The 14,990-nt window shown below is 39.1% G+C and overlaps 6 protein-coding genes across 6 annotated transcripts; 2 read left to right on the top strand and 4 right to left on the bottom strand.

Moving 5' to 3' along the window:
* Positions 1-271: 271 nt before the first annotated feature.
* Positions 272-2,387, bottom strand: NOG2 (putative GTPase NOG2; the record flags this gene model as incomplete). Its single annotated transcript, XM_022819284.1, has 2 exons — positions 272-1,015; positions 1,581-2,387. The coding sequence occupies 2 exons, from the start codon at positions 2,385-2,387 to the stop codon at positions 272-274; spliced, it is 1,551 nt and encodes a 516-aa protein (XP_022675865.1).
* A 369-nt stretch (positions 2,388-2,756) lies between these two features.
* Positions 2,757-3,668, bottom strand: ESF2 (RNA-binding ATPase activator ESF2; the record flags this gene model as incomplete). Its single annotated transcript, XM_022819283.1, has 1 exon — positions 2,757-3,668. The coding sequence occupies one exon, from the start codon at positions 3,666-3,668 to the stop codon at positions 2,757-2,759; it is 912 nt and encodes a 303-aa protein (XP_022675864.1).
* Positions 3,669-4,318: 650 nt separating this feature from the next.
* Positions 4,319-5,377, top strand: KLMA_40010 (uncharacterized protein; the record flags this gene model as incomplete). The annotated part of the gene is made up of 1 exon (XM_022819282.1): positions 4,319-5,377. The coding sequence occupies one exon, from the start codon at positions 4,319-4,321 to the stop codon at positions 5,375-5,377; it is 1,059 nt and encodes a 352-aa protein (XP_022675863.1).
* A 156-nt stretch (positions 5,378-5,533) lies between these two features.
* DUR3 (sodium:solute symporter family protein) lies at positions 5,534-7,609 on the bottom strand (the record flags this gene model as incomplete). The annotated part of the gene is made up of 1 exon (XM_022819281.1): positions 5,534-7,609. One exon carries the CDS (start codon positions 7,607-7,609, stop codon positions 5,534-5,536), a length of 2,076 nt encoding a protein of 691 aa, XP_022675862.1.
* An 818-nt stretch (positions 7,610-8,427) lies between these two features.
* KLMA_40008 (cd12148 family transcription factor) lies at positions 8,428-10,380 on the top strand (the record flags this gene model as incomplete). The annotated part of the gene is made up of 1 exon (XM_022819280.1): positions 8,428-10,380. One exon carries the CDS (start codon positions 8,428-8,430, stop codon positions 10,378-10,380), a length of 1,953 nt encoding a protein of 650 aa, XP_022675861.1.
* A 205-nt stretch (positions 10,381-10,585) lies between these two features.
* OXP1 (5-oxoprolinase) lies at positions 10,586-14,446 on the bottom strand (the record flags this gene model as incomplete). Its single annotated transcript, XM_022819279.1, has 1 exon — positions 10,586-14,446. One exon carries the CDS (start codon positions 14,444-14,446, stop codon positions 10,586-10,588), a length of 3,861 nt encoding a protein of 1,286 aa, XP_022675860.1.
* Positions 14,447-14,990: the final 544 nt, after the last annotated feature.

Below are 14,990 nucleotides of genomic sequence, written 5' to 3'. Positions count from 1 at the left end.
GCATCTGTTTATCGTTCGTCATTCTCAACTGTTTCTCTAAGCATTTCAGAATTTTCTTAGCACCAGAGATATATGTACATCATTGCACACGAGGTTGATAAATAACCAGTGTCACGTGACCCACAATTCTATCTCTTGTTACTATGCTATTGTTACACCTAGTTACTACAAACGCGAATCAAGCCTTGGAGACATTGTACACATCCATATATTTATATATGCTCGAGTTTAATGGATAATTAATAAAATAACTTATGCTTAGGAGGCCGAATCAGTCTTTCTTAGCCTTTTTCAAGACTGGTTCTTCTTCTTGTTCTTTCTCAGTGTCTTTTTCCGCTTCCTTCTCTTCTTGCTCATCCTTCTCACTAGAAGAACGCTTCTTGCCGTCATCCTTTGAATCAGCCTTCTCGTCCTTTTCAGGAGGTGGAACGAACCAAGGGATTTTTCCTCTGTTGAAATCGTTCAAAATTTGTTTTGATACACCACTTTCATCCGGTTCACCACCCTTTAATAGTCTACCTTGCTTTCTGGCAATCATTTCAATAAAATCTACAGAATCCTTCCACCCAGAGATTTCATAAGTTCTCTCCAAATGCTGTCTTTTACAACGTTTTAGGATACCTGGAATATATTGTTCTGGATTAGAAACGTGCTCAACTCTCACGACACCTCTGAACAAGATGTCTTCTTCTGTATCTTTACTAGATGGCGGTACAATACCAGGACAATCAATCAAGAAAATTCTCTTCATCAATGTAATGTATTGCCACACCTTGGTTTCACCAGGAATAGGAGCAACCTGACACACCTTCTTTTTCCTTAGGGTATTAATGATAGATGATTTACCGGTATTTGGGTAACCGATAAAACCCACCGAGATTTGATGCCTGTCCTTATGCAATTGAGAGAATTGACGCAACAATTGAATTAAAGAACCCTTACCGAAAGAGTTTGTGATTGATGCATGGAACGCCAAAGTAGGACGTTCCTTAGAGAGGTGTTTTACCCATGCAGCCTATTGGAAACAAAAATAATTGAGAAAATAACAGTTAGTAAAAAAGTCTAATCAATGAAATTGAAATTCCCAACATATCATTCAGAGAATTTTCTGAAAGGAGAGTTTGATGTGTTTTTATGCAATGGTTACAGTTGACAGCAGAAGTTGTGAGGTTTTTTACTACGAGCCACGGCATAATAATTCTTTTCAGATCCATGGCTCAACTCTTAAAATCCTCACTACCCTAAAGAGGCGCTGATATATCTTCAAAACGAAGATTGTTCAACTATTCAATCAAAGCTCCATCAAAACGATGGAAAGATTGAGAGCGGGTAGTATTGTTCTTCCAAAACTGTAACAGGCATTTCCGTAGGTGAAAAGTGTACATGGTAGTGTACGAGGAAACACCCTGACAAAGAGTTTTGGTACACTTGTTAGCTATATAAATATGACGGTAGGTCATACTGTCAACTTTCACCGAACAAAATGGCATCAAACTCTTTTCCCGAACATCATCCGCACTGGGATGGAAAACTCTGAATGTTAGTAGAAAAATAAAAAAAAAAACAGTGTTAAAACATACCGCTACCCATGTAGGAACAAGATCACACTTGTTCAACACATATATTAAATGCTTGTGAGGAGTTTCCTTTGTCATATATTCCTCCACAGACTTACAACGCGTTCCCAATGGATCTCTAGCATCCAAAACGTGAATAACCACATCAGAAGAATCAATGACCTTGTATAATTCATTCCAAATACGTTTGGATTGACCCTTGTGGAAAATGGCTTCTTTAGTCATTTGGGTCCAACCATCTTCTTCTTCTTGTTTACCCATGAGACCTAACGTAGAATCCAACTCTAGCTTCTCTTCGTATGTCTTGTTATCGTTTTCCGTGCTAGAAATCAAATCTTCAAGAGATGATGCAGCAACTCTAGGCTTCTTTCTTTGCGCCTTTGGACCAAACGTCTTATCAAAAGGTTCAGTCTCTAAAATTCGAGCGGTGGGAGACTCTGTGGTGTCCTTCTCGTCCAATAATGACATCGGAAGCTTGTTTCTTCTCAACAAAAACTGATAAGAATCTTTCTTGTTGTCTCCAAGAGCTTCACGGAAATGCGAAAGCGAATCTTGCGAGATAACTCTAGTGTTACCAAACCATCTACGATCTGGTGCAACACGTGCAGTTGGGGCTGCTGTGTCCTGCAAAGGAGCAGCCTTAATGATATCACCCTTCGCATTACGCACTGAACGACCACCTTTGTACATGTTCAAAAACTGCACACGTTTGGAATCACGGTAGAAATTCTCACCCTTCACACGAAGGTTACCATCCTTGACGTTGCCCTCACGAACTCTTCTTTGCTTTTCCTTCTTGAACGTACCCATTATGCTATATTGATTATATTATATTACCTCTGTTTGGTTATACCTCTGTTGTACCGTTAATTGTAGCGTTTTATTCTTCTGAGAAGCACAGTCAATGAATAATAACGATCCAACAGTCGATAAACAAGTAACAGCTCACCGAGGTACTTCGAGAAACAGAGAAAAGAACCTCTATTTCTTCTTCTTAAGAGAGGCGATGAGATGAGATGAGCTTGTACTGAAAATTTTTTTTCTTTTATGCTAAACAGGAAAAAGCAATATAAAGCTCATCGCGATGAGCAGAGAGCGGGCGAGCTGTAAGATCTGGAGACAGTGGGGATGATGTGCGAGAGTATTTTAATCTATGAAGTGTATAAGTGATATATAGGATTAAAGTAGGCTGCTCATAACATTATTTAGTGTTTCTGATTGTGCCTTAGTTTGTTTCTGGGATTCCGGAGCAGCTGCTCTGGTAGATGCAACCTTTCTTTGCTTGAAGGAACGGCGTATTTCTTCTTCTTCGGCATTTTCTGCCGAGTCTCCTTGCCTCTTCGACTTTGAAGCCTTGATCTTTTGGACCATCTTGGACTTCTCTACATTATGGATGAATTCTGCGTTGAGTTTATTGGCCTGTGAGATTTCTAGTTGTAGCTTAGCTTGTCTTATATCGTTTTCTCTAGCGATTTGTTCTGTCAAATCAGCCCACTTGAAACCTGGTAAGTACTTGATGTTCATAACATCGTCATGGTAAAAGTTACCCTTTTTACCACCGATGATATTCCCGTTTAACGTAGATGCACAAAGTTTGGCGTCCTTCTTCCTGATGAACTCGGCCCATCCTTCTTCGAACATTGTTTTCTTATTTCCACCGCTCTTGACTCTTTGCTGATGTTTGTGCTCGTCCTCACGCTTCAAAAACAAGCGATCTACCTCACCAAACCGCGATAGAATCTGTCTAAGCTTCGCAGGCTTCATGTATGGGGGTATTCTGGACATATATACAACACCTGTCTTATGCTTGGATTTCCTATCACTCTTGAGCTTTTTGAGTTGTTTCTGCTTTAGAGCTTGCAGATCCTCTTCTTTTTGGGCTGGAGACCTGTCATCACTCTCTTCGTCATCTTCTTTATCCTTAGTTTCTTGGTCTGCCTCTTTATCAGCCTCATCTTCGCTGATTGCTCCCTCATCTTCGCTGGGCACATCTTGTTGAACAACACTTTTGGTGTTTTTTTGCGTGATTAAGACCTGGTTATCTTCGTCATCTGATGAAAAGTCATCAACGTCACTGTATGATTTGCCCATAGTGGTGTGTTTACCCCCTTATTGCTATGCTTTTTGTCTCTTTTAAGCATCTCTTTTCCTTCTTGTTGGAACTAGTAGCGGTTTAGCTCATCGCAACATAAGAATAATTTTTCACTTCTCATAGAAAGGTGTAGAAAAGGGTACTTATCGAAAGAGATATAACCAAGAAATAGTGTACCCCATGGTCTCGAGGATGTTATAGGTCCTTGGTCGCACATAACAGGATGGTGAAATCCTCAATAACTTTTATTCCGGCCGTCTTCCCGGCCGTGGCGAGGGATTTGCTTACTCATTACGCCATTTTGTCCCTAGATACTTGCTTTTCCAGTTAAATCCGGATTCTCGGCCGGAATCAGAACAAACGTTACAGAAGTCACACCCCCGTAAAAGGGTGCTTCACGTAATTAGAGCTACCATTCATAGCTACTACGCCCCCTCAATTGATCACAAAAAGTACAACAATTATTGATGTGCTTATATCTTTCTTACAATAAACAGGTGGTGACTCGCACTGGAAAGTACTTATATAAGGCATGTGTAAACTTTAAACTTTGAATTAAACTTCCACAACTCTAAACCCTTTATTCTGAAAATCAATTGGAAAGAACATTGAATAAACACCAAAACCAGCAAATTTAACAGTGATAATCATGTCTGCAGAATCTCCATTACGTGTCGGTGTCGTTGGTACAGGTATCTTTGCCACGAAGAAACATTTACCTACCTATCAAAAGTCCAATGGCAAGTTCAAGGCCGTTGCTTGTTTTAACAGAACAAAAGCAAAGGCTGAAAAGTTCGCAAAGGTGGCATCCATCGAGCCTTCAAAGGTTTACGATGATTTGGACCATTTGTTAAAAGATGAAACCGTCGATGTTGTTGATGTGATGGTTCCTGTTCAATTCAATTACGAGACTGCTAAAAAGTGTATTGAAGCTGGGAAAGCGGTAACTTTGGAGAAACCAATTGAGGCCAACATCGAACAAGCAAGAAAATTAGTTAAGTTGGCTGACTCCACGGATATCCCAATTGCTATAGCAGAAAACTGGCTACACTTGGAATGTATTAAGGTGGTGAAGGAGAAATTATCCAAGATTGGACCCATTGCGGCCTTTACTTACAATTCTACCGGTGCCTTTTATCCATCGGGTGAATATATGGGTACCTCTTGGAGACAGCATCCTCAACATATTGGTGGATTCTTGTCTGATGGAGGTGTGCATCAACTTGCTCTATTGACAACTTTGCTTGGTGAGGTTGGGAGTATTGCCGCGTTCTCCAGACAGTTAAGAGAGCAGTCTGGAGCTGATGACATTGTTTTCTCCAGTTTGAAATTGAAGGATTCCGACGTCATTGGTACCTTTACTTATGGTTCAGCTTTCGGTGCTACGGAAAAGAGCATATTCTTGAAGGTTTATGGCTTGAACGGTTCGGTGTTGTTGAACGTTTCTGCTCGCAATGGTGCTACTATTAAAACCATGATTGGGGCTACAGGCGAAGTCGAAGCTAAAGAAGAAACTATTCAAGTAAAAGAGCAAGAGTTCTTCGGGGTGGAAGATGAATTCGCAAACTTCCACGAAGCTGTGGTGAAAAAGGACAAATCTTTACTCAAGGGTTCTCCAAGGGTCGCCTTCCATCATTTAGCAGTGGTTGCTGCATTCTTGGAATCAGCTGCAAATGGCGGTAGTGCTGTAACTGTCACCGAGCCATGATTTTTGAATGATTTTTGAATTAATGATCAAAAGACATGAGATGAGATATATATAAAAATACTTTTTTCTTTAACCTAGTTTATTAGTAGTATTATTATTGATTGAGGTATATTATATAATGTCTTTATTAACAATGAAATGAATATTGAATTTAATTTAGATATCTTCTTCCTCTACTATTGTTTCATTCTTCGCATTGTTGCCAAAGTCTGCTTTGCGTATACCGGATACATGTAAAATTAGCTTTTTCAGGAAATGTCTTGATTCAAACACCGGAAGGATGACACATACAAAGAAGGTACTAAAGAGCCATAAGATGTTCACTACTACGACAAATGTGAAGAACTTTTTGGAATAGACGTATGGAGATGCTATCATAGGAATTGGAACAGCTATGGCAAAAATTGCGGCAAATGTAATTGAAAGGATGGTGAAGAGCTTGAATTGTCTTCTTAACTTGTCTAAAGGAATGTCTTCTTCTTGAGGTAAGTCAAGGTCTCTTGAAACCTTTCCAGAGCTTGTAGAAGAAGATTCATCGAAGACTTCTGCTTCTCTGGTAACTTCAACTTCATATTGGATCTTCTCAGTACCTTCAGCATTTGCCTTTTCAGTGGAGAAAGCTTTTGACTTCGAATCATCAAGATTCTCAGAGAGAATAGTTCTGTTTCTAATATCATCCCAATCGAAGTTGTCTGGACGCCATAATGAAAATCCAATAGATAATATACCACCCATGAATAAGGCAGTTGCATTTCCAGCAAATGAAACCCATCTATTGGCCAAGTTATCGACATTGATCTCACCTAGATAAGCTTTACAAGTGATTAACCAGACGATAATGGCAAGAATCATACCTCCAATGGAACCACTCACGGCACCCCATCTGTTTAGTTTATTCCAAGTGAAAGTCAATGCAACTGGGAAAACACCACTGGCAGTAGCACAACCCAAGAAATTGAATAACCATCCCATAGAGATACCAACAGCGTGGAAAATACTTGCGATGCTACCTGCGAAGATGGCCCATAAGAAGACACAGTACTTGGATACTACCAAAACCTCATGGGGGGAAGCGTTCTTTCTGATGTACTTCTTGTAGACATCATAGGACAAAAGGGTGGAGGTAGCAATCAATTCACCAGAGAATGATGATGTAACTGAAAGGAAAATCATGACTAGAATCATACCAGTACCAGCTTTTCCAACAAGATGCGATGCACCTGCCACTGCTGATAGACCAGCTGAAATCTCAGAAGTACTCAATTCGGGGAAATCGGCCATGAGCGAGGTAGCTCTTGCACCTAATCCTAGACATAGCCCCATAGTCCATGGAATTACAAACCATGCAACAGCACCAATAAAGTAAGCTTTGGATGTTTTCAGTGGTTGGGCAGCAATTGCTCTAGACCAGTAAGCTTGATCCAATACAACTAAACCGAAACCAGTAATAATGGAAATGAATAAGAAAATACCACCATCTTTGGACCTAAAAGTCAAGAAAGATCCATGGTAGTTGTCATTAACAGGATTCTTATGAGCCACTTCGGTCAAAAGGTCCCACATCTTCCCTGGAGATCCAATAATGCTGGAACCACCGCCGTATATGACAAACACGAAAATTATTAAGAACACCAATAGTGGGAAAGTATGCATTGCATCAGAGATAAATGTGGCTCTTAACCCTCCAAAGTAAACGTAAATGGCGCACACTAATGGAACCAAATAGAGGGCTGCATACGTGTTCATGCCTGTAATAGCATTGATGACAGCACCACCACCCAAAAGAATACAAGCACTAACAATAGTGTTACAGGCAATACCACACCACAGGAACGCCAAATGGCCCATGTTACCAAACCTTAAGTACCCGGCTTCAGGGAAAGTGGTGACTAGATTTGCATTGGCCTTGACTTTAGAAGCAACAATGCTGAAAACTGACACTTGGATTAAACCACCCACTGCATAGAAATAACTCCCAGAGATACCATAATTATATGATTCCGTGGCAGACTGCAAAAGCGTTAAAGACCAGCACCAACTACTGACAATAGAAACAACCATTAACCCTAAAGGAACATTTCTTGAAGCCGCAGTAAACTCATCGGCTTGCGATGACTTGCTACTGAAAAATCTATTTTGCAAATATGTCACTGTGTTCATAACAACAGCGAAAAAAACACCCAAGCCTAGGATAACTCCATAACCAACACCTTGCGAGAATACTGGTTGCATGTTGTTGTTTTTTAGATTTGATTCTTGTCTGCGTTGGACGTCTAAAAGATGTACTTTACCCTTAGAGGTATTCCAATTTCACACCTTGAAGAGTTTGAGTACATAACCTACAAATATCGGTGCCTATATATATAACTTTTCCTGATCATCATGAGCAATCGTTAATGAGAGGCTTTAGCACCTCGAGAGATTAGTCCAATCAATGCACCTCTTCTTGCGATAACTGATAATCTAAATGCAATTTTTTCACTCCCCACGCATTGTTGAAGCGTTATTGCCAAGTAATTCATTGTCTCTAGAGACTGCAGACATTCGAAGACTTTAGCACTTCTGAATACACCGCTATTCTTCGAATTTAGTCATCAAAAAATGTTCAGCAAGCACATTTGCTTCTAGATCCTAAAAGTACTAGGTTATGCAGGGTGTAATATTACATCAATGACCGATGTAGAACCTTTGTCTTTCCTCCATCCACAATGTCTTCACAAACACTGAGACATCAGTAACTGATCACATGATCACAGTCACGCGCCAGGTCCTGTTTTTTTAAAAAAAGTTTTTTAAAAAAAGCAAAACTGACGTGTGTCAGTTTAGAGGATCAGAGTCATATGACTCATAAGGTTTTGCCGCATTATTTTTGCAACCACCTTGATAGGCACGTCAAACTCAAGACTTCCGTGCTCATTATACTTTATTTTAGGAAATCATATGAAGTCATCGTAATTCTAAACCACTCTTCTCTAGTATGCATGTGTACATCGCAAAAAAAAAGTTGACATGTTAATGGATGTAGGACACGTTAATGTTTAAAGTAGTATATGGCTAGTAATAAAGGTAAAAGGGCTTGTGAAACCTGTAAGAAGCGGAAGAAGAAATGTTCGGGAGAGTTACCATGTATATATTGTGTTAAGATAGGAAATTCACAAGACTGTGAATATAAGACCCGACTTCCAAAGAAAAAGGTAAAGGTTTCCGAAAGATACATTACAACATTAAAGTCGAAGGTTCGTTTATTGGAAAGTAGACTTGCCAAGATAAATTCGGATAATAGCGATGATGAGGTACAATTTACTGATGAATTGAATCCATTGGTGGAGAGAGGTAACAGTGCTAGTCCAAATATTGTAGTGGAGAAGAATCTGGGGGATTCTGGTTGTCTGAGTTTTCTGGCGAGGATTCAGAATACACTGCTTAATTGTACTGGAATGCAGAGCTTAGACCAGGACTTGTCCACGAAGTACGTTGAATTCAGCCAAAAATTGGATTGGGACATCTTGTGGGAAGCATACAGGGATATTCCTTCCCTTGATAAGGCCAGGAGGTTGATTCGTTTTGCTCAAAGGACTGTTGGTGCTGATTACCTATTTGTAAACAACCAGTACATTGAAAATACTATTCCTCGTGTCTTCTATAAAAACAAAACGGAAATAGAAGAGCAGTACAGTGCGGTAGGTTTTGCAGAAGAGCTGGCTCTCTTCTATTCTTATCTTGCAATGGGATGCTTGTTTCAGAATCCAACATCAAATGAGGAGTGGAAAGAAAATGATAGGCCAAATGGATTTGCATATTTCGAGAAGGCTTTGTATATTCAAGGCATGATCCTGAAGTACTCAGATCAATCCAATGGTACGAATCTCGTACAAAGCTTCCTCTATGTTGCTTATTATTCACTTTCTGTGGATAAAAGCTCCCTTGCATACGTTTTAGTGGGCAATGCTATTAGGATAGCACTTGTTCTGCGTCTACATAAGAGGTCAAACAGCCAAACCAGTAATAGATTATTCTGGTTATGCTTTTTGTATGACAGAATCCTTGCCATAAGATTTGGGTTTCCTTTGATAATAGAGGAGAAGGATATCGATATTCCTCTATACAGCGCTTTCGATGATAATTATTTGGCAGTGTCACTGGAGAAGTATCATTTTGAGGCACAGATTGCATTGGCTAAGATTACGACAAATATAATAAAAAGGATATATACTAAAAACAGTACTTCATTTATTCACAACTGTCATTCTATCCTGAAAGAGTTGAAATCGTGGTTTGATAACCTACCCCCTCAATTAAAATTTGATTATAACAATATCAATCCAACCACATCTCGTTCCACCATTAATCTTCACATTAACTACAATTATCTCATAATCCTAACAACTCGTTCTGTGGCTTTTTACGTTTTCAACAAAGTGCTTTCAACAGGAAAAACAACAGATCAGCTCTTTGTCGGTAATCTAAAGGAGATAATCACAATATTATTGGAATCAAGTATCAGTGCAGCCCAGATCCAAAGTATGATCCTCACAAAATTGTATTACAATGGTAAAATGATGAGTCGATCTTTTTTGGATAGTCACTATATTTTTAATTCCAGTATTGTTTTAATTTTGGCTGTCTTTTTAAGGTCCCTACCGAATTATCTAATTGGAAATGTACATGATGTTTCTGTTTTAGTTAGTCGCGTACAGGACAATTTAGACGTTTTGCAACAGATATCGCAATATAATGTAGCTGCTTATAATCTTAATAAGCAACTTACAGAGCTTATTGAACTTATAAGTTGTGATAAGGTTCAAAAACAATTTCAAGGAAGCATCCAAAATCTAATGATGGAGCAACAACAAAAGAACGAAAATGACCTTGGTGGTTTAAGCCACATTGATCTTTCGGAAGTTTTGGACTTAATTATCACCAATGATGAGGAAGGGGATGCGATTAATTCTTACTTCGATGAAGAGGATTTCATTAGGTATTCCAACTTCAACAACTTCTGATATCCTGGAGCACTACAGTTATTCTAGAAAATACAATAGACAGCAAAATACTGAGTTTCATTATAACAGGAATTTGTTCATATTTTATTTTATTACTTTGTTCTATGGGCTCACAAATATATTGTTATATAGATAATTATTTCGAGTATTTCTTATAATTCCTACTTAGTACATTTCTTCATAAATTATATTAGGTATTATGTGGTTAGATAGACCCACAACCACCGCCACCAGGAGTCTTGATAATAATTCGGTCACCAGGCTGAATTGGAACAGTATTTTTACCGCCCATATTAATCATAGTGTTACTCTCATGGCGAACCCAAATATTAACACCCCTTTCCCCATCTGAACCTCCTTCTAGGCCATGAGGAGCAACTACACGTCTTTCTGAAAGTATAGAAGCTTGCATGGCCTTACGGAACGTCATATCTCTGATAACTCCATTACCTCCACGATATTTACCGAGACCACCTGAATTCTCTCTGATTGAAAACTCGTTTAGGATTACGGGATAACGTCTTTCAAGGATTTCAACATCAGTAATTCTAGTATTAGTCATGTTAGTATGCACTGCATCGACACCATCCCATCCTTTTCCTCTCCAAGAATCGCATCCAGCACCATGACCACCACATATTGTCTCATAATACCCAAAACCATCTTTTGATTCACCGGTGAGTTCATCTTTACCACCTGTACCGAAGGTAAAGTTGTTGCAATCACCTTGAGAATCTGCCATTACATTGAAGGTCTTCAAAACTACATCAGTAACTCTTTGGGATGTGAGGACATTTCCTCCAACTACAGCAACTCCTTTTGTAGGGGAAAGAATTGAACCTTTTGGAATTTTAATAGTCAAGGGCTTTAAACAACCTTGGTTCAACGGAATATCCTCACCTACAAGACATCTTAAGCAGTACAAAATTGCAGAATTTGTTATGGCTTCTGGTGCATTTAGGTTACCATAAACCTGAGGGGAGGTTCCAGAGAAATCAAAAATGTACTTTTCATTCTCAATATCAAGCTTTACATTCAACTTAATGACAGTACCATCATCCATCATATCTTCACCTGAAAACTCGTTTTTGTTAAAGTGTTTTGTCATTTTTTTGAGCATGCTCTTAATAGTATTCGATGCATTTTGTTGAATAGCTTCCATATAAGTTCTGATAACTTCAATGCCATACTCTTCGATTAAATTCTTGATCAATTGGATTCCCTTATTGTTGGCTGCAACTTGGGCTTTTAAATCACTGATGTTATCACTAATCTTACGAGATCCTGAACACTTTGGATACTTTGCCGGATCTTCTAGTAAGAACTTCCTTACTAAGGCTTCTTGGAATTCGCCATCCTTGGTGATGAGTTCTGAATAAATAGCAGCACCTTCTTCATATAATTCCTTAGAATTCGGAGGAACAGATCCCGGTAAGATACCACCAATATCAGCGTGATGGGCCCTAGAAGCTACGAAAAATAATAGTTCACCTGATTCTTCGGAAAATGAAGGAGTGATAATTGTAATATCGGGCAAATGAGTCCCTCCAATATCTGGATGGTTTGTAATTAACACATCCCCTGGCTTTAGTTTACCTTCCCATAACTTTGCTTGGGCGCTAATGCATGTTGACATTGAACCTAAATGAACAGGAACATGGGGAGCATTTGCAACAAGGTTACCGACTTGATCAAACAATGCACATGAAAAATCCAATCTTTCCTTAACATTGGTGGAAACAGAAGTCTTTCTCAACTGATTTCCCATTTGCTCTGCAATATCCATGAAACGATGACTGAAAATTGATAATAATACTGGATCAACTGCATTAGTATCTGTTGAATTTAACTTTTCAGTTTGGTCTAACAATTTTATGAAGATATGCGACTTCAAAATTACAGCCTCTGTATTTGGTGGGATCACATTTGTTTGGGTACCATCGGCCAAAATAGCAGGTCCTACTATGACAGAACCTAATGGCATACTTTCAATTCTGTAAATTGGTGTATCTACACGTTTACCATCAAAATAGACGCTTTTGGAAAAACTTGCACTACTGCTCTTGTCGATATAATTCCTTGGTAGAGCTGCTAATTGGGAATCCACAGAATTTTCCTTTCTCACGTTAGACTTGCCGATTGTTCTGACTCTAATATCATCAACTATAATATTCTTATCTTTAAAGGCAAAGCCAAATTCTGTCATATGGCTCTGTGTGAACAAATCTGAAAAGTTCTTGTCTTCTTCTTGCAAAATCATTAAACTTGTTTCGGTACCTTCATATCTAAGGTTGAGATACTTTTCAAAAATGAGGTCGGACACTGAAAATCCTTGGCTCAATAAAGACTCTTTGCTCTTAGCACATAAGGCACTAAACTTTGTGTTCACTTTTTCTAAAGTGGATGAGTCTCCCAGTATAAAAGAACAAGGTTCCTGCTTTTCTTCAACGACATCGGCCAAAAATATACCGTATGCAGAAAGAATCGAAGAATACCTATGGGCTAACACTTCTCTAATACCAAGTGAATCTGCAACTGCCACTGCATGCTGGCCACCAGCACCTCCAAAAGTAACTAGTCTATGATGTTGAACTGTGTGACCTTTAGCTTCGGTGATAGCACGAATTGGTCTTGCCATAGACTCGTTTGCAACTTTTAAGAAGCCGTATGCAATTTCATCAGGAGTAAAACTTGCATTTAAATCATTATTAATTGTCTTTGTAAGCTCCAAAAATAGTTTCGTAGTAGTTTCAAGGTCGAGACTCTCATCCTCATTAGGTCCAAAAATACTGGGGAAGAACTCTGGAACTAATCTTCCAAGGAATAGATTGGCATCTGTGATAGTCAAAGGACCACCTTTACGATAGCAAGCAGGACCGGGGTCGGCAGTAGCAGATTCAGGACCGACTCTGAAAAGTCCATTCTCCCAAAAGAGTCTGGAAGATCCTCCAGCTGCAACTGTATTGATATCTAATTGTGGTGATTGGATGACAATGCCTGCAGTGGTTGTCTCGAAAATATGTTCGAGTTTACCATCCCCAAAACGACTGACATCTGTAGAAGTACCACCCATATCAAACCCAATCAATGGAATATTGTTTTCAGGATCATAACAAGTAGCAGAATAACCAACAACACCACCTGCTGGTCCTGATAGGATGGATTTCAAACCTGAAAACTTCTTTCCATCAACAAGACCACCGTCGGATTGCATGAACTGTACATTGGTATCATTGGAATTTGTTAATCCACACTCGATGCTTTCAAGGTAAGTTTTGATAACTGGTGTCAAGTATGCGTCTGCAACAGAACTATGAGCCCTTGGCAAAAACTTGATCATTGGTGAGACCTGTGAGGACAATGATATGTGTTTAAAACCGATTTTCTGGGCTAGTTTTCCAATCAACAACTCATGATCAGGGAAAGTATAAGCATGCAATAGAGCAACGGCAATTGATCTGATACCAGAATCGTAGATGAGCTTGAGAGTAGATATAATTGAAGACGTATCAGGACGCTTCAAAATTCTAACAATTTCTCCACTGGCTCCCATAACAGTATTATCAGCTACATCAGGCAGAGATTTAACCATTTCCGGATCTTCAGAAAAATCCTCTAAGGTGACTCTCTCGTCAATTTCTACTACCATTTCATAGAGAGGTTTTGTCTTCTTCACATTTAGATCGAAAATGTCAGGTCTTGTTTGATCACCAATAAGAAGGGAATCTTTAAATCCACGCGTTGTTATGAAGGCGCAACGCTCTCCATTTCTCTCTAGAGCACAATTAGTGGCTAGTGTTGTACCCATACGAATACTTTTCACACTGGATACGTCTAGTGGACTGCCACGAGGTATTTTTCTATTCTGCATAATCTCCAAGAGTCTTCTAATCCCTTCAAGAGGGGCATCAGGGTAGTTCTTCGGGTCCACAGAGAGCAATTTAATCACCACATCATCTTCTTGCCTGTTGGTTCCCGGATTACCAATACAATCAGTAAATGTTCCACCTCTATCAACTGCAATTCTAATTCCCGTACCTTCTTTCGTTTCAGTCAATACTGTCATATTTTTTTTTTATTGTGTATTGCTTCACTGGCGAGCTAGCTCTCTTACCAACAACAAAGCCCTAAAATATAATAACTAGGAACTTTTGAGACTAAACACTCGACCTTTCTTCAGCTTGGTGTTTCGTCATATCGTATTTATATTCATTTAGTAACAACCTCACTGCTAATAAAAATAAGTCAACAGCCTCTGAAAAAGACATTGATTTAAACCATATTGGCGGTAAACTACAAATGCCAAACCTCCGAACAGACTTTCAACCACTTTTTTTGACTCAATTTAGAGGTACTACTGCTCACTTTAACAATTTAATTGGCTGTTTATCCCTTTATTGGAATCTACTGCCAATGCAACGTCAAAAGTAAACAATTTTCTTTCCTTTTGCCGCCCATTTTCAAATTTTTGTCTGCTGTAGTTAACGTTCCCCTAAAAACTTTCGGCAAAAGAGTTTGCATTTTCACCGCCATCGGCAGAAAATGGAATGAATTCCGAAAATGGAACGTTGAGATGCAAGTTTTGCAGGGTCTGAACTAAAGTTTAATGA

This window comes from Kluyveromyces marxianus, chromosome 4 (genome assembly GCF_001417885.1).
Source record: "Kluyveromyces marxianus DMKU3-1042 DNA, complete genome, chromosome 4".
NCBI classification, from domain to species: Eukaryota; Fungi; Ascomycota; class Saccharomycetes; order Saccharomycetales; family Saccharomycetaceae; genus Kluyveromyces; species Kluyveromyces marxianus.
This window is presented reverse-complemented; position numbering and strand designations above follow the sequence as displayed.